Genomic DNA, 18,719 nt, shown 5'->3' on the forward strand with positions numbered 1-18,719 from the left:
ATACCAAAATATCCAGGTGGGCAAGAGTCGCAGGTCGCATACTCTTGGAGCATCCCTTTGTGAAGGTGGCCTGGTGAGCAGAAGGTAACCCACAAAACCATCCTGGAATGTGCAGAATAAGGACAGGGAGGAAGAAGGGAGATAGGCTTGGAAGCATTTGAGTTGCACAATGGGTCATTTAAATCAACAACTAGCCTTTTAGAACATACGGAAATAAAAACGTATCCATTGTTAATTTTTTTTTTTTCCCTTTGCTTCTCGGTTTGAAAGGCTGCCAGGGATCCCATGCAGTGATTGATGCTTTCTTCCCACTTACACAATTCCTAAGGCTAAGAGCTGGGGGAGTGTCAGATCACCAGCGTACACATTCTTGGTTCTCTTTTTAGTTGAGCCTGGCACTTCTGCACAGTACGTTCCTCTCTTGTGGAAAGGTGGCTTTGCCCTCTTGCTTTTTGTGTTCCTGTTAGCTTTGGGGGCCGCTCGCTGCTCGCAGTACCACGGTTCCTTGTTCTGAGCCCCGTAGGGAGGCAGCTAGCGTGGGAAATACCCGTATTCACAGCAGTTTTATCAGTGACTGCATTTCTTTAGGGAAGTGGTAGTACTGGAAATAAAATCGTTTCATTCTCTTCTTTTTTTTTTTTTCCCTTTGTCGCTGTTGGTTGTTGCTGGGTTGTCTGTCAGGACACGTTTGCCTTGTGGGTTGAAGAGCACCAATTCAGGACAACTGTATTCCATACCCAGCTTTGGCGTGTTGTGGCCTCGCTAAATTACTCGGCTCCCGTTTTCCCCATCAGTAAAGTGAAACTAATAACATTTTGCTACATGCTGGAGACCCAATAGCATTTGACATCTATATAATGTCTTTCAACCAGTGCTTCTAAAGTTATTTTAACTGACCATGACATCAGATATATACCAATGGGTTGCTGAAGCACTTGGTGCTCTGTAAGTAGGGTTTTATTTTTTTTGTGCCCTGCCACAGCGATCCCTGGTTCACAGGAGTTTTCCCTGACAGTAGATAGTGGAGCTGCTAAAGGCTTTTCCCTTTAGTAATAAACTGCGGTTGCTGCTACCTGACTAGCACCGTACTAAAACGCTGAAGAGGACAAATGCTGGCATCAGCTCCTTCACTGGCTTGCGGTTGGGATGTTGGCTGATACACTCACAATTTGGACCGCGAAGCCGCTGTGGTGGAGTTGTACAAGTGGAGCTCAGGGCAACATCTGGCCTGCGGTCGGAGCTCTGCGAACAATCCCGCAGATGATGCATACGCTGGAATATACTCCAGCTCGTGTTCCCACGACACGTGCTTTAAAGGGCAAGCAAAAATAAATAGCAGCGTGATTAATGTGGTCACTGATATCAATAGATCTGCCCCTGAAGCAAACGTCTTTCATAAGAAGGTGATAATTTTAGCAGCCAATAATAAAAATAATGAAGCATTTTTATAATGAGAGAGCTAAGCTACAGTACAGTTCTCACGCTCCTTAACTGCCGTGAATCCACATAACAGAGCTATTCTAGACGGCCTAGGTAAAGCACACGGCACAAGAAGAAACTCCGGAGTCTCGCTTGATGCAATTGCTACAGATTTGTTGCACATCCTGTTGTTAAGCCTCTTCCTAGGGAGCTAATCAATAAATTACCTTCTCGTGAGGGAGCGGAGGCGCAGAGTTACGGAGGGTGGCAGCAGCTGCAGCAGCGAGTGGTAACAGAGCGCGCAGTGTTGCATCATGTTGTTTTGGCAGCTCACCTGAAAGGCTTATTGCTGTTCAGACCTCTGCAGAATAAACAGGAGGCAAAATTACCGGGGAAATGAGCTGAAATTAGTGTGAACTAGCAGGAGCTCTGGAGTCATCAAGAGGTTGGGAATTCATCGCTGTTGCAACAGAAGTGATTATGTTCTCAGAACCAGGGGAATTGGTCATTGGATTCAAACCCTCCTGTAACTTCTTGCACCATCTTGTGTCATGCTAGCTCGCTGTCTGTCATTGCAGCCTTGGGGATGAGTGCGCGCAGCGCCGTGCTTCTCTGGTTCAGCCTTTGATTTCTCAGGACCTTGCCTGAATTAGCCTAGTTTGTGATGTAAAGTAATGAAGCACCTAATTCCATTTTTACCCAAAGTAATGCCCAGCAAAAATATCCCCAAATTCTCCGTTACAAGGATGGCGCTTTCTTCCTTCTCTTTGATTTATAGGGGTAGGCTGTAAGCTTCATATTGGGAGCTGCTTTCAGGTGGTCCGTACCGAGCCAGGTACTGGGAAGAGGACTGTTGCCGTTAGCATGCTGTGTAATCAATTAAAGTTGTTAATCAGTTAAAGTTGTTACAAGCAGCCAAACTGCGAAGGTTGGACAGATCCAAGAGATTGCAGAGGCATAAGGATCTATCTTGCTTTACATAAATATTTGAACAGCAAGAACATTAATTACAGCATTTTGGGGTTTTTTTTTTTTTTCCTCCTTTGGTTTGCTGCCAGCTTGCTGTGGAAGAAAATAGCGACAGCTAACTTGAGATCAAGAGTTACAGCTAGAGGGATGAGCGAAACTGTTTATTTGGGGATTTTAACCGAGGAATACTCGGTGAGCGCGGACGACTGCTAGGAAAGGGATCCCGTAACCGGGCGAGCGCTCGCTCCGCGCGCGGGGTCCCGCGACTCGCTCCGCACGCGCGGACCGGGCGCTCGCTCCACGCGCGGGGTCCCGCGACTCGCTCCGCGCGGGGCGGCGGCGGCGGCGGCGCGGCCGCCAGGGGGCGGGTTCCGCCCGGTTCCGCCCCGCTCCGCTCCGTTCCGCGCCCCGCGCTGCCCCCCGGGTGCTCCGCGCTGCGGTGCGGGGCGGTGCGGAGCGGTGCGGCGCGGCGGCGAAGCTGCCAATTAGGCTGCGGAGCGCTGGGCGGACAATAGCTTTTCCCCGTTCGGCCGCTAATTATTCTCCCCGTCGCGCATCTGAAATGTTAATTCGCAGCGTCTGTCTCCTAAAGGCCACCCATAGTCTCCATGTTACAAGTGCTTTGCCCGCGTGTTTGGCGTGTTCTAGAAGCGAGAATAAATTAGGAGGCTTTTCTGTTCCTGCTCTGCGCCAGCCTTTTAGGCAAAATAACCTTTTCCCAGGATCAAAAGAGTTGTTGGATTCCTGGGGGATGTCTGAACAGATTCGGAGAGAATTCAGAGAGAGATGGGGTTTGGGTTTTTTTTTTTTCTTTTCTTTTTGATGCCAGTCTATTAATAAGGTCCATTGCTAAGAAATACTTTAAGTATATCAGTGGTGTGATTAATAATTCACTCTTTTAGTTGATAAAACTTAGAGTCCATCTCCCCACAGCTCCTGTACTACTTCAGTAAAACTGGTTTAGAAAACATTTTGATTGATGATGTAAGTGCAAATTTATATATCTTTGTAACAGCATAAGTGCATTCAAACTAAAGAATGACACTGTAACAGAATCCCTATTTTCTATAATCATAATGAAACAAAATTATGTATAGAAAATTACTTTACACAGTGAGGTTTGTCCTAGAGAGAGAAAAAAAAAAAGAATTTCTAAGGAAGCATGGGTTTTCCTCTTCCCCAATAAGCATTAGTGCACAGGGATTTTAGATCCTGAAGACTGTAGTTTAACTGTGAGAGCAGTTAAACTTGATAGGCAGGAGCAGAGCAAAAGACAACAGTGACCGTTTTCTCTAGGAGGCGTTGCAATAAAGTGCCTTTTCCCAGGATATTCTTGCATTATTTCTGTTACTTATTTATGTTATCGTAACACCCAGAAACCCTAACTGAGACTGGAGATAAATTATGCTGGCAGGTATCCATAGCTTTGTGAGGGAAGAATTGCTTTAACTGGATCAAAATAAAAGAGCATGTCCCCTCTAAAAGTACAACAGCAGTATATGCAAATAAATCTGCATAGTCTCTGTCTTCTTGGCTCAGTCCTTGCAATTATAACAGCATTAAGCATTTACAATAACTCTGAAACATGCTTTTAGTCAGCTCTCCTTTTTCCTCTCCCTTTTCTGCTACTTGAAGAAAGCTCTCCCCTTGGGAAATCCTCATTGTATTGTGGAAACAGTGAAATTCTCTCTGGGTGATGTTGGCTCTGCTAATACTGGGTCAGCAGCAGCGCAGAGTCCAGGGAGTTGGTTAACTTTGTCAGTCAGTAAAAGTCCCCCTGAAATTCCCAATTCATTGCTTGGAGCCAAGAATATAAGAACAAAGGTAATCTTCAGGGCTTTCAAGGGACCGGGGTTTTGAAGGCTTGATTGTAATTAGCATAATTAGTGTAGAATTTTATTTTTGCATGGATAGAACTGAAAGAAAAAAGCAAAATAATCCATTGATTTTAAAAATAAAATAAACACTGGTAAGAAAGGTCCCCTTTTCTAGTCTGGAATAGGCTGAAAAGCAAACATTCTTTTTTGGGCTTTGCTGAGAAATCACTTTTTCCATCTAAGGAATTTTTTTTAAGTGTTGCATTTCGATTGATTTATTAATGAGCTAAAGCCTAGGCATGAGGTGCCCCTTCTCTGTATGGATTATAAAAATCTGCCATTCAGCTTTTGAAATATTTTCCTTCCTTAAAACGAGGGTAAAATTTGCACCATTGAACAGCATATGCTCGGCTCTAAATGATTTGTTGTGTTTGGCTTCTCGGGAGCTATGTGTATTTTATTCATAAGCATCAAACTGCTAATTCTGCCCTTGCTACCTAACTATAACAAAAACTCATAGAGTAAAACCTTGCCTCAGTTTTACCTAAGTAGTCTACACCTGTCTGGAAGTCTAATCTGTTAAAAAAAGGTTACTTGTCTTTTAAGTGAATGTATATGTATGTGTATATTACATTCCAGACTTTGATTGGATAAAAGATTAAAACACACATTAATTCACTACAAACTTCTGATTTTTTTTTCTTTCCCATTTACATTCAAAATAATTAACTCAAGAATTCTCAGTTTATTTGGTTTTCCTTTTAGTTTAATTTATAGCAGTTAGGGGGGACCCTTTGGAGGTGAGCATGGCTGTTTTTATAATGCCCCCTATTGCTGGCTGAAATCACTCCGCTTCCCTTCAGGCCGCGAGGACTCGGAGGAATGAGTTAGGAGGCAACAAAGCCTCCAGTGTAGCGAGGCTTCCCGCTCCGCCGCTTGCCTCCGTCGCGCTGGGGCAGGAAGGGAGCACCCAGCGCCGCGGCGGAGCGGGCTCGTCCTGCAGCGCAGGTTGCTCAGCCTCGCGGGTTGGCTTCCGTACGAGAAGATTTGGGGTGATAAACCGGTGCCGTAAATAACCGCGGCGTGTTACCCCTGCCCATCTGAGCCGGGTAATTCGGCGCGTTCTGAAAAGGCAAAGTTAGGGTACCGCGAAAGCGGACGGCGGTATCCTCATAAAACACAACAAATTGTCTTGATCTTTATTTCTCAAGGACAAACCAATTACGCCTATCAAAAGGCAAAGCTGCATAATCGGGTTTCCCCGAGTCCCTCGTTTCAACCTGTTAAAATGGGTTATTTGTCAGGCTGCTGTTCACGGGGTTGATGTTAATACAGAGCCCCGTCCGTGATCGTGAACTTACTGCTACGGTCCAAGGTCAGCAGGATGGATGGAAAAGTTGCTGCTCTCCCTGCAGTGTGTGCTGATTAGGTGACCAACGTTTGTACAATCGGTAGCCACCAACCCGGTCTAGGGCTTTTCCTGGGTAGGGGGGAGGGACAGATTCCAATGCTTCTAAGATATAAACAGCTTCTTCTCTGAATATTGTCAATAATATTAGCCATAAGAAGAATAACTAACAATGATGCATTGACTTTTGGAAGTGCTGTTGAATCTGCTTCCTGGTGTTGAGCATGAAAGGATACAATTATTTTTCATAACCTTTTATTTTCCCTTTACGGCAAGCTAAGCAAAGCAAGTTTGTCAGGAGCAGAGTGCTCCTAATTTGGTCTCCAGTGACCTCTGCAGCTGTGATTGGCAGTCTGTTGTCAGGAAGGAACTTGTGCCTGTAAGATAGAAATGAGCAGAACAAATGCCGTAGGACAGCTTCAGTTCCCTTGAGGACGCAGGCTAAAAAAGGTGAAAGAAGTGCAATTACAGGAGGTTTTCAGCACAGAAAGTTAATTAGCTACTAAATAGCATTTAGTGCAGTTCAACGTGGGGAAATTTATGTTTTGAAAGCAAACAGATCAATGGAAAGCCTGTGGAACAGGCTTTCGGAAAGTCCATGTTGACATTCATGTACTTTGTACTGTAACGTCCTATGCAGTTTTTCACAGATTCCCCTTTTAAACAGGAAGAATCGTTGGATTTGTTTCCACGTCTGTTTGCAGATGTATAGACATACTTCTATGTGAGTATGTTTTGACACTCAAGAAATTCTGGTTAGCCTTTCATCCAAATTGAGAGAGTATCTAAATCCCTTTTTTCCCTATTTGCAGAGGTCAGTGTAAATTGATTCTGCATGGGTTCTTTGAGGCAGAGGAAATTCAAATTCCAGATATTTTCAGCCAAAGGGTGAATTTAACACAATTCTTAACCTAGTTACTCTTCTGTGCTAATCAGATGCGAGTAGCTTGTGCGACTGTAGTGTTTCCCTATCAACTCGTGGCTCTGTGTGGTCATGCTCTTCTGGAAATGCCAGCCATTCCTTGTGTGTCCTTCTAGTCCTTCTCTGCAGCATTATTTGGAACAGGCAGAAATATTCTGATAAAATACTTCATCTCAAATTACTAATCTGTTTTCGTTTGCACTTCTTTCATATGTAGCTGAAGTCAGCACGTTTCACAATTCATTGTGTATGCATCTCGTAAGGGACACGTGTTTTATGAGAACGATAGGTTTGGGTTCCAGCTGTCTGATAGTGCTTCCCGTTGTCCAGACAGTTACTACACTCAAATTTTAGGCATTTCAGGATAGCTTTGAACTTTTATCAATGGATTATTTATTTGCAGCTGTCATAGGCATTTTAGGCAGCTGATGGTGCCATGAGCTCTTTCACCTTGCTGGAAAGAAGAACCTGGAAGGTCAGTGCCTGTGGGGAAGAGTGGAGAAATAGAGAAATGCTAGCCCTTGGGGAGGAAGAGGGGCATGTAATTCCCATTACACGGATGCTCATACGTTATGACGATACTTACTGTCTGTAAATGATGCTTCACAAGCCGTCACGCAGGAATAGATTGGGCTATGAGGAAAGCTGTTGTTACGGAAGGCGTGCTTTAGTGCAATGGTGATGGAGAGCCAACTGATGTGGGTTTGGCTCTTGCAAGAGACTATATGAGAATCAGGTGGTACACACTGACAGCTCAGGTGACTGCCGCATCGCTGCTGTAATCTTCAGCCCCTTTCCCTCTTATAATTACATTTGTCACATCATGTTATAAATGAGTTGTTGGATCTTTGTTGCTGAAATAGTCTTCCCATGCAATTGGTGCAGGTCTCTGCCCTGGTTCTATAACACAAATAATAATTGGGTTTTATATCTCTTTATGCTGTAGGTGTCCAAATGCTTTGACTGAACAGTAAGTCGCCAAGTATGTGCAGTGTTAGTGCACGTAGGAAGTCTCGCTGGTAGTGCGTGGCTGAAGTTCTCAGATTTGGAGCATGAGAAATCTGTAGTATTGTGGGAGGAGGGGGGAGTTGCCTTATATAAGTATTTTCTTTCTTAGGGGCTACAAAACTTCATGGAATGTAGATATAGTTGATTGCTATAATTGATTGCTGAGTGGAGAAAATACATCATCCGCTGACCTTGCTCACCAGCAAGAATGAGATGTATTTTGAGACAAAAGAGTAATGGGACTTAAGTAAGGAAAAAAGGCTTAAGTGGAATTATGAATATGTCCATGGGTTTCCTGCCTCAGGTTTTGCTAATCTCCCTTAATTTTTTTTTGCCCTCCCTTTTGTTCCCATGGAATATAGCACTGGGTTCTCTTTTTTTGCTAAAAAGTGTTGCATACTGGTGGGCGCTCTATTTTCCTTGGATCCCACAACCTAAAGTTTCTCTGGAATGTTCCTCCAGCTATTTTTCTTATGGTGCTTGATCTCTTTTCTTTTGCAGGACACTTTGGCATAAATCCCTCTTCTAACACATGTAATAATCTGACTTTGATAAACAGTAAATTGAAGAATTCCTTCCTTGTGTGTCTTTTGTGTACATAGTTAGAGAAATCCTCAAACCCCACAAAATTAACATTGATCATGCTTCCTGCCTGTCACTACTTCAGTACAGAATGATCTGAAGATTAAAACTATTTTAAAAAGTAATCCAGCAGTTTAGAATCATTTCAAGTGCTTTTGTCAACAAATATATACAGGAAAAGGTAATTTTAAACATGGTGAGCTTTTTTCTTGATTACCACAGTGACTGACTATGCAGAATATATAAAGTGATATTATCTGTGCATTTATACTGTGTAGGACCGTGTTTGTAGACCTCTGTAAAGGAGACGGTGTGTACAGATGTCTCTTTCAGATTTCATACTCGACATCAGTAAAAACACTGGAATCTCCCTGGCTTGCACACTCCGAGACCCTGGGCTCGTACTTGCTAGCTTTTTGCTGTCCGGAAGGGGTAAATCCACTTGCGCGTTTTGCGTCAGATTGCTTCCGTGTCTGTTGGGTGCATGTACAAGCTTGTAACTAGTGGCTAAATGTGAATGTAAACGTTTATCTGGAAGAAACAGTTCCAGAAAACACGTTGTTGTCAGCACCTTTGTGACTGGGTTCTCCAGTGTCTAAGTTTATGGTGGCTAATTGTGTGTCTGAAGCAGATTTTGATTATATGGTATGAGTAAGTGCAGCTGGCAATATCATTCTGTACTTGGGAGGTACTCGGTTCCTCACTATCAAAGCAAGCACTAATAGTAAATATCGTTTCTTGGCAGTCACATGTTTGCCACTGATCTTTTGATATGATGCACTTGAACAACGGCACGTCGGCCTCTGTGACAAAGGAGCCACGTGACAATAATCCCCACAGTGAGCCAGTTTTCCATCTTTTTGTCTTACTGACCGGTTCATCTTTGCAAGAGTTTTAGAAAATTGGTTGACTCTGCTTAGTCTTTAAACTGGTTTGAGTCATCTGTTCCAGGAAAATCCGGTGTAACCAGCTGTGGCTGTTGCTGAGTGTTGCTTCATAAATACTAGCTGCTGATTGCAAGCAGTCCAGCACAAGCGTCTTGCACCAGCACTCCTAGTACTTTTGCCTTAACGTGAGATATCAAGTGTTTTAGGCAAGTGTTACACTTTGCAGCTTTATCAGAAAATAACATTTGATTTTTCACAAAACCCAGTACAATTTTTGTAGAAAAATTCACCAAGTGTAGGTGACGATATGTAGCTGCGCTTGTAAGATTGGAAGTACCCCAGTGTCTAACCTAGAAAAACTGCTATCATTCTTCGAATGAATTTGCCTGTGTCGTTGGAGACGTGATCCCTGCTCACATGGCGATATTGCCGTGTCAGTTCTGAGACCTCCACCTCAGAATGGCTTGAATGTAATTTTTGCTTTGATGCTTTCTTTCGGAAAAAATGGAGCAGCAGAACTTCTTGAACAGAGTAGTGAAGCCTGCTCTTTTAGTAGAATGTATAACAGACTTCGTCTCATCTACATAATGCTGCAGAACTGGAGAAGGGGGTTTGGGGATTTGTTTCCCATGCGTGTGGGCGCTAAGGTTTTGAGTCATACATTTGAACCAGGCTGCTCGCAGGAGCTCGGTTAAAAATTTAACCCGCAACTAACTGGGATGTCCGGAGACCTGTCCATTGGAATGCAATGACCTGAACCATTGGGAGATGCTGCAAATAAGGCTCGTCCCTGTTGAAGAGGCACTGTAGCCAGGCTCGGAAAGCATACTGATGTGGTGTGCTGCAGATGCATGCTGAGTGTGTGATTTTCAGCGTTCAGTGCCTACATTGTTAGATAAGCGGATTAGAAAACATTGCATAAAGTGGCATTGCAGGGGGCTGTCTTTATACCTGCTACTTGCCTTGTTTTGCAAACCCTGATTTCACAGCAGAACCCATTCAGAGCTTGCGCTGAGATTGTTCACATGTATTGGCCTTTTTAAGAATCAAGGGGTCACAGTTTCAGATTCACTTAATTCTCAAAGCAGTGATATTTTCCTTTTGGGATCAGGGCTGGTTGCAGGCATATGGGTTTTTTTAATCTAAACCCAGTTACTCTTAGAGATGAATATCTGGGGCACAGTTAGCTCCTAGCTTATTGGAAAACAGTTGGGTTCACTTTCTTTGTGGTGGGTTAAAGAGCTCGTGTATACTTTCCCGCTCCTTAACTCTCCAAAGTTTCGAGTTTGCAAGCAGAAACCATTTGTCTGAAGTTTACACACATGAATCTAGGCTTGTCAGGCCCACTTGCAAAGGAATAATGAGAAACTCAAGTTCAGGGGAAATATCTTTGGATCTTTCTGGTTACAGAGGGAATTTGCCAAATGAGGTCCCTAGTCAATACTGCCGTTTGAATGCGTTCACTCATCCTGTCCCCGGCCAGGCCCTGAGCAGCTGAGCTGCATGCTGAAGAGGTTTGCTTGAGCTGTGGGGCAAGAAGTCTTTTCCTTCGGAAGTTATTCGCTAAGTGCTGCTGGAGCTGCTGAGTTAGCTGTCTGTGCTACTGCACTCATGTTTTTTTGAAAGGCCTTGGTTCTTCCATCCAAAGGGGTCATCAATCTCGGAGGCGTGATGGCTCGAAGGAGTCCTGCAGCTTCGGGCTCCGTGGCATGGGCTGGGAGGGCAGACGAGTGCCTGCTGTCCCCGCTCGCCAAACGGCTCCTTGTGCTTCGGTGGAGGAGCAGGGGTCAGGCCCTTCCTCAGTTCCCATTTGCACGGGCCAGCTTTGAAATATCTCAAAAGTCTGTGTTTTTGGGGGATGGTTTTCACTCTCCCCAGTTCTGTTCACACTTTAAGAGCAGACCAAAAATCAGATAGTTTGCTGAGAAAGTACAGAGTTGATTTAGATAAAAATAATGTAATCTCATTTGGTCTCTTTGTTATTGACTCTTTAAAACTGCACTGAATCCTGAACTTGGAGCTCTGTCAAAGGATTTTTAACTTTCGGCATGTGCAGTTACGGCAGATAACCGCAGTCTTTGGCTAATGTCTTGCCGGGTTTTGTTCCTCCGTGCTCTTGTCTGCAGGGACACGTGTGACAATCGCATGACCTGCTCGACCAGCTCTGCTTCTAGCCTGGACACCAGCGCCCAGTTCCAGGAGAATAATGGGCAAACGCAGAACACCAGGTGGGATGAACAGCAGAAAGTATTTGCCCTAGAACAGGTCTGTGGTGTCTTTAGAGTGGACCTGGGACAGATGAGGTCCCTTCGCCTTTTCTTTAGGTAAGATATCAATTACTTTTGTTCTCTAGAGTTTTTGATGTTTATCCCAGTGGTATTTGTACATACCCGGAATCAGTGTGAACTGGGCCCTGTGGAGACAGATGGCTTCCGCAGTTCTGTTTGGACGTCATTCCCTGATGGTTGTCTCCAGGAATGCAAGTGTGAGCCTTCTCAAGGAGAGCCTCTGAATTACAGTTTTGAGGTCTAAAGGAACTTTTTTCCCTAGTAAGGTGAAGGTGCTGATATTGGTCTTAGCTGTCTTGCAAAAAATATTTAAAATAACATGGGGGTGTGGAAAACATCTCTTTATCTACACTACCTTCTCCATTGCCTGCCCCTCACCAGGCTTCTCTAGGGTCTTACTGCTCTTAATCTTTTAAATTAACTTTCAATTTATTAGAAAAGATATTAAAACCACTTTTTACTCTCAGTTTTTACTCTTACTCCCTACTTCTTTAGAGAATGCTGTGTGCAACCAAGTCCACGCATCCCTAGGAGCTGACTTTGTGTACTGCGTCACTGTTTCTGGGATAGATTTCTTGCTCCTTTTGTTCTCCAGGGAAGACAGTATTTAATTCCTTCACATCGTGGAAGGGGAAAGGAGTGCTGTTACCATGCATGAGTGAAGCTTCTTGAGGGAAACAAACTCAGAAGGATCCTGTGGTCATTATGGCCATGTCCTGAGCTATAAAATTATTTCCGCTCCCTGTTTTAAGGGACAACTTAGTGCTACACTTTTTTTATAATTTGCTTTCCTTTCTCATCTAATGTACCCCCTTCCTGCTGTGCCTCTAGTTGCCCGGGGCAATAAATTTGGGTTGATCTCCCCCCTTGATTTGTCCTGCAGCGATGAGGCGTGCACCTGTGGACAGCTGGTTGTTGCAAGCAGGGAGAGTCAATACAAGATCTTCCATTTTCACCATGGTGGCCTGGATAAACTGTCTGAGGTGTTTCAGCAATGGAAGTACTGCACGGAGACCCATCTCAAAGACCAGGTACCCGAGCAAGGTTCATGAGGTGAAGACAGATATTTTTCAGTACATGTGTCGCATTTATGCTTTTAGCCAGGGCGGTGTGTTGGAGAAATAAAGTTAGGAGTTCATGTCACCAAGTCAGGCAGAAAGCTACAACGTGTTGGATGCTGTTTAGGATACAACTGCAAGTCAGGTGCGAGATCTGTATTGTACTTGCTTATCCTCATGCATTCCTGTTCTCCTTGTGGAATATGGGGGGAGATAATCCAGAAAACTTGCTTAGGTAGTTATTTTGCTGGATATGGTAACCAGACAGGTCAGCACTATGCTTTAGGCGTGTAAGGTGGCTGGGAAATCTACAGTGCTCGGTCTGAAATTCTGTCGGAGTCTTTCATCCATTTTGTGAAGCATAGCACACTGCATTTGAAAATGTTTTGACAAGGCATCTTGCCATATTTTGTTCAATCTACATACAAATGTGATAAGAGCTCTTTAATTATCTGTTTAAGATACTGTATGTGCTTATTAGAAACAGTGATTTTTAAATTTCCATCCTTCCCACAGAGCCCCCTGCTGCTTTTCTTATTATGGTCGCATGGGCTCACTTTTTGCATTGAACAACCTTTGATTTTTAAATTAAATGTCAGCTGCAGTCTTGCACTGGGATCATGAGTGCCCTTAGAGAGCCTGGCAGTGCAGTTCCCTGCTTGCCTAACAGCAATCCCTTTGTATATGGCCAATCATATGTAATTTATTGCAGGCATTCCTGGCAGGGTGAAGTTTTGCTGTAAGCAGCATTAATTCAGTTTCAGGTCAGGGATAAGATTGGGGGAGGAATGGAAATAATTTTTCCAAGATGAAGCTGTTTTGTGTGTACTCAGATTTTTAATTATTCTAATCGCTCTTGCTATTGTAATGGTTATAATTCGAAAAAAAAAAACAACCACTCTTCCCAAGTACTGTGCCTTGGTGCTTAATCCTAAGAGAACCATGCAAGAAGATTTTCCTGCTCTGAATACTGCTAGTTTTGAACTCTGCCGCTATCTCGGGCTGCTGCCTCCAGTTTTGTTTTTGTTTTTTTGTTTTCCTCCATTCAGCAGCTTACGGATGAGAAGACATGTATGCAGTTCTCTATCCGTCGTCCCAAGTTGCCATCCTCAGAGACCCATCCGGAGGAGAACACGTATAAGCGTCTCGATGTGTCTGCCTGGCTCAATCACTTGAATGAATCTGGACAGGTGGAAGAAGAGTACAAGCTACAGAAGGTGAGAGGGGTGGCTGCTGCTCTTCCGATCTGTTCCCTCTTGCCACAGAGTGCAAGTCCCCAGGTGGAAGTTGGGATCGTTTGCTTTCGTGCTGGGGCAGGCACTGGGTGTTTGAGAGTATAAAGACTTGCTTATAGTGCTTGGCTGGAGGTCTCGCTGGGACTGCAGATGAGTCCGCTGCGGACAGAATAATGGAACAGCACCTTTCTGACGGGGGAGAGCGAGCCGTCCTGCTTCTGCTGCCCTTTGGAAGTAGTAGACCAAAGTGTCCGGTGCTAGATGTGTTTGCAAAATGCAGTATGAACAAATCAAAGAAAGGAAAATTGAGATTACTGTATGGAAATAATTCAGGAATTGCAGGGGAGCACTGCGTCCAAGTCCTGAGAGAGAAGTTTGCAGTGAAATGCAGTGTCTCCAAGAATTGGGGATTAAGCCGTGACATGAGAACGACACGTTAATCATAGAGCCTCTCCAGGGGGGGTTATTGACATTGAAATGAGCCCGATTTGTGTCTCGTCTGGGAATAGAAGGCCAGCACTTTCCCTCTAAACATGTGCAAATTGCAGGAGCTTGAATCAAGGCGTCACTTGTCAGGAAAGAACTGCAAAGCCACCAAAGCACAGTAGCAGGCAGTTTCTTGTTGCTGTGTTTGGGAATGTTAAATCTGTACCAGTCATAACTTTTGCTCCTTCTTCCAGGCCATTTTCTTTGGTGGGATTGATATTTCCATCCGTGGGGAAGTGTGGCCCTTTTTGCTGCACTACTACAGCTATGAGTCCACCTCTGAAGAGAGGGAGGCGCTGAGGATACAGAAGAGGAAAGAATACTTTGAGATCCAGGAGAAAAGGTAACAGACCAGCTTCATCCTCTGCTGCTCATCTCTCCTTAGGCCTTAAATGACTTTAATACCGCTGCTGAATTACAGAGTCTCTGCCTCCTCCTTTTCAGGAGAAGTTGATAGAGTATGGAAGTGCAAGGGATGGAAAAGGAGGTGTTATCAGGCATAGCTGACTTTGAGGATCTGGAGCTAATACTGTATAACTCAAATGTTATGTTACTTGGGTTCTTGAAACAGGCTTGCCTCTACCACATAAGAAGGCTTACCTCATGGGCAAGACTAGCAGCTTAACATGTTTGGTTTAGCACATTGAAGATGAAAAGGAGATCTTATACATTTTTATAAATATATTTGGATGTAAAAACAGGGAAGAAAAAGGGAGGTTTAATTCAAGGAAATGATTGCTGCAGAACTGTGAGTTTTAAACTAGTTGTGGGTAGATTTAAGCTGAGGAAAGATATTATTATTAATTAGGAGATATTCTAAACACTGAGTGCTGAGTTCTGGAGTGCCACCCACAAGGACCAGTGTGGAGCAGAGGGTCTGGCTGCTCCTGAAGTGGAGCCTGACCAGTTTATCACAGGAAACACATCATATCATCCCACTTATAATCAAGGAGGTTCCTTCTAGTAATCCATTTGGGTAGAAAGTCTGCTGTTCTAGACAGACCTGCTTGTTTGGTGTTCTGGTGATGAGAGAAATCTGTGCAGAAAGATTAGTTTCTCTCTCGGATCTAAAGCTGAAATAAGGCTGTTTGTTCTTTGTGGCAATCGTATTCGCATTGTGGCAACATATTCACGTTGCTGCTCTATTTTCAGACTTTCAATGACTCCAGATGAACAGAAGGATTTCTGGCGTAAAGTACAGTTCACAGTAGATAAAGACGTCGTGAGGACTGACCGCAGCAACCAGTTCTTTCGTGGGGAGGGCAATCCAAATGTGGAAACTATGAGGTAACGTGTCTGATTCTAGTCTCCCAAACAAAGTTTTCTACTGAATATACAGAAAACTCAGAAAGCCCCTCTGGCCCAGGGAGTGTGGTGCCTAGGTCCCTGCCTTAGGAATGCTGCAGAAGATCATGCAGATGGTGGTCGGTACCAAATGATGCAGAAACGAGCACTTTGCGCCCTGTGCTTTTGCTGCTTCTTTAGCCATTTACTTCTTGATATAATACCCTTGCTCCCATCACCTAGCTTCCCTGTATGTGTAAGCATATAAGAAGTGTGAGCCTCCTGCAGCTGTGGGAGAGTAATGGGTGCTGTAGCAGGGCCGTGGACACTTGCTTGGGTCTGTGGTTCTCCCTGACGGGGTGGAGGACCAGCATTGCAGAGCCTGCTTCATGGATGTGTGACCTTGAAAATGCTGCGCTGGGGCACTGGAGTATGCCTAGGAAATAGTTGGATTTTGTCTAACAATGTGGCTTGGAGCCTCAGGATTTGATGAGTAAGCATCATTTCCTCTTTCTCCTGGGTCCTTCTGTTTTCTGTCACCTTAGCCTTTTAAATTCTTATTTTCTTTTTATATTTTGGTGTCTGTGTATGCAAAATTTTCTCCTGGAGTTTATCTCGCTGGACTGGTGATTGCAGTAGGGATTATCCATTTGTGTGAAAGCACCTTAAAATAGGATGGTGTGCCTTCATAGCTGAGATGAACCATGTTGCTTGTTCCTACTGCACTGCTCCCAGTGGGCTGGCCCACAGTTTGGAAAACAGGAGCCTAAGGAGTTCTGCTCAAATCCATTGTATTAGACTGCTCTACGCTATTCAGAATTCTTGTCATTCATCCAGGAGCCTCTCTGGACCGATGCAAAATGTTGTAATCCTAGGTCTGTGCTTTGGCCATACTGCCAGAATATGGGAGATTCCAGTTCCATATACTGTTAGCGTGTCTCTATTATGCTTCTAGATAGAATTAGGGAAAGCAGTTCTGTGGGATGCAACAGGCTCTACAGGTGCTCAAAAGATCTCATGTGTCTGTGGTATAAATCCCATGCCTCTGTGGTTGTAATTGCATGTTAATCTTTTAGATGGCAGGAGTGATCTGTTACTCTTCTGCACTTTGTCTAACCCAGCCTGTGTGGTGGGAGTAGGAGGTAGAATGGGAAGAGTACTGAGCTCAGCTGTGATGTGCCCTCTCTGCATCTCACCTCTCCACTTGAATGTCTTCTCTAGGAGGATCTTGCTGAACTATGCAGTATTTAACCCAACAACTGGATACTCCCAAGGGATGTCTGACCTGGTTGCCCCAATCCTGGCGGAGGTCCTAGATGAGTCAGATACTTTCTGGTGCTTTGTGGGATTGATGCAGAATACGATCTTCATCAGCTCACCCCGGGATGAGGATATGGAGAAACAGCTGGTGAGGCTGAGCGCAGAGCTCAGTTTTGTCATGTCTTTAACTTGTCTTCTCCCTGGGCAAATTAGAAGAATGCCATGAAGCAGTTACCTAGGCTGTTGCTGTGAGTTCCAGCATACAGAATCACATCCCAAAGTCATAAAATCTGTGATGGATAAAATGAATCCTAGGTGACTGGGGCACTCTAGAGGCAGTTATAGCCAGTAAGTTGTCAGATTAAAGTTACTTTGGCCACACTGAAGGATGCTGATGCAAGGAATCTTTTATGATCAGATGTATTTAGGATGTTGGTTGCTTATTCTTTGCACTTCTTTCAGACAACAAAGACTCATTGGTTGGTTTCTTTTCCTGATTCTGGGACATTTAATGTGAATGGGGCAGAGGAGGTGATTGAGCTGCAGCACTCTTTCTGTGGGCTTTTTTGAAGGTCTTAACATTAATAGAGTTTTTTTATGATGTCCAAATGAAAAGCTTTATATACCTGACAGAGTTTCTTAAAATAATATGATCTTTTTAAAAATAGGAGCATTTCAGATTGCAACATTAATGGCCGTTCTTTTCTAACTAAGATCCTGGAAAATCCATTCTAAACACAAAAAATCCTGTCCTGGTCATGATGCCACTGATTTAAAGTGGTGAATTTGTGGCGGAGACCTTATGGGATGTTGCTGGTGATGTGCAGTTTGCTAATGTACAGATTTATGCACTGAAGTGTACCTTTATGGTCAGACTTTCCAAAATCACGTCCATATTTCTCAGCATCTAGTGAAATGAAATATTGCCAGAGATAGGTTTTAAGGCTATAGCTCTGTGCTGCCTTCCTCAGCCTGAATCTGCTCTCTTCTTTCTTTTCACAACGTAGCTGTCGTGGGATTTGCTTTTCGCTCTCCCTCCTTCCCTGTGAAACAGCCACAGTGGCCTATGAGCTCTGCCTGTTAATGATAGACCCAAGTGTGCTCCTGGCTGTGCTCTGTTAAACAGGCTGTGAGTAGGCTGAAATGTAAAGCGGGAGCTTTTTGTGAGAGAGACCTGCAGCCTGTTACGCTGGAGCCACAGCGGGCACGCCGTGCGAGGGGCTCCCTGGGATGGAGAGTGTGGTGGGTGATGGCAGCGCGAGTCCTTGTGCACAAGGCAGTGGCTCAGCTGAGAGCATCTTTTCCAGATGTACCTGCGAGAGCTGCTACGGCTCATGCACCCACGCTTCTACCAGCACCTGCTTTCCTTGGGAGAGGATGGCCTGCAGATGCTTTTCTGTCACCGTTGGATCCTCCTCTGTTTTAAACGTGAATTTCCAGATGCTGAGGCTTTGCGCATGTGGGAAGCATGCTGGGCTCACTATCAGGTTAGACAGCTGGAGACAACTCACACTGGGCAACAGTGTGCCCTTTGCTGAATCCTCACCATCGCAGCAAGCGTGGCAGGATTTCCTTAAAGGCTGTTAGCAGCAATGTATCCAGAATAAGTTTCATTGCAGGTATTCCCTTTCCCACAGTACTTTCTTAGCTGAGACTGTGACAGCATGGTTTACTGTCAGCGGTGTTCTGGTTTGATTTGCTGCAGCTTACCTTGAAGGAAACTAAAATTGATACAAATTGCACCTTGAGTTGCCTCATTACAGAATTCTGGAGCTCATAGACCGATCAGCTCAAAAGTACCAAATTCCCCAAGTATTCTGAGCATTTGCAGAACCTGGCTTTCTGGTCTCCTGCACGGGTAGCGATAGGGCTGGGTGACAAGGAGCGGATTCTGCCTATGAAAGGGCTCCTTTCTCTCCTACTTTGGTGAGCACAACAGCACTGACACCTGAAAAGTCTTGTTCAGCAGCTGTCATTACTTGTGGGCATTTTCCTGCAGAATCGTCCCTGTGAGATGTCTAGGGGAGATTTGGAGCAGGCATGTTAATGATTGGAAGTATTACAGCAGGTATGTAACTATCAAAGAGGTTTATCTA

General features: G+C 44.4%; 1 protein-coding gene across 12 annotated transcripts in view; it reads left to right on the forward strand.

Annotated features, from left to right (window-relative positions):
* The window catches only part of TBC1D16 (TBC1 domain family member 16), a 48,342-nt gene that overhangs the window by 13,550 nt on the left and 16,073 nt on the right, over window positions 1-18,719 (forward strand). For 9 of the 12 annotated variants that reach the window (XM_067308074.1, XM_067308073.1, XM_067308076.1 and 6 more), the window contains 7 exons: window positions 11,139-11,336; window positions 12,184-12,331; window positions 13,408-13,575; window positions 14,274-14,422; window positions 15,232-15,366; window positions 16,585-16,771; window positions 17,931-18,110. In XM_067308074.1, coding sequence (XP_067164175.1) covers window positions 11,139-11,336; window positions 12,184-12,331; window positions 13,408-13,575; window positions 14,274-14,422; window positions 15,232-15,366; window positions 16,585-16,771; window positions 17,931-18,110 — 1,165 coding nt within the window. The remainder of the gene's footprint in view (window positions 1-11,138; window positions 11,337-12,183; window positions 12,332-13,407; window positions 13,576-14,273; window positions 14,423-15,231; window positions 15,367-16,584; window positions 16,772-17,930; window positions 18,111-18,719) is intronic. The other 3 variants (XM_067308083.1, XM_067308084.1, XM_067308081.1) reach the window with 2 other exon arrangements.

The sequence above is a fragment of the Apteryx mantelli genome, chromosome 19, assembly GCF_036417845.1.
Source record: "Apteryx mantelli isolate bAptMan1 chromosome 19, bAptMan1.hap1, whole genome shotgun sequence".
Lineage (NCBI taxonomy): Eukaryota > Metazoa > Chordata > Aves > Apterygiformes > Apterygidae > Apteryx > Apteryx mantelli.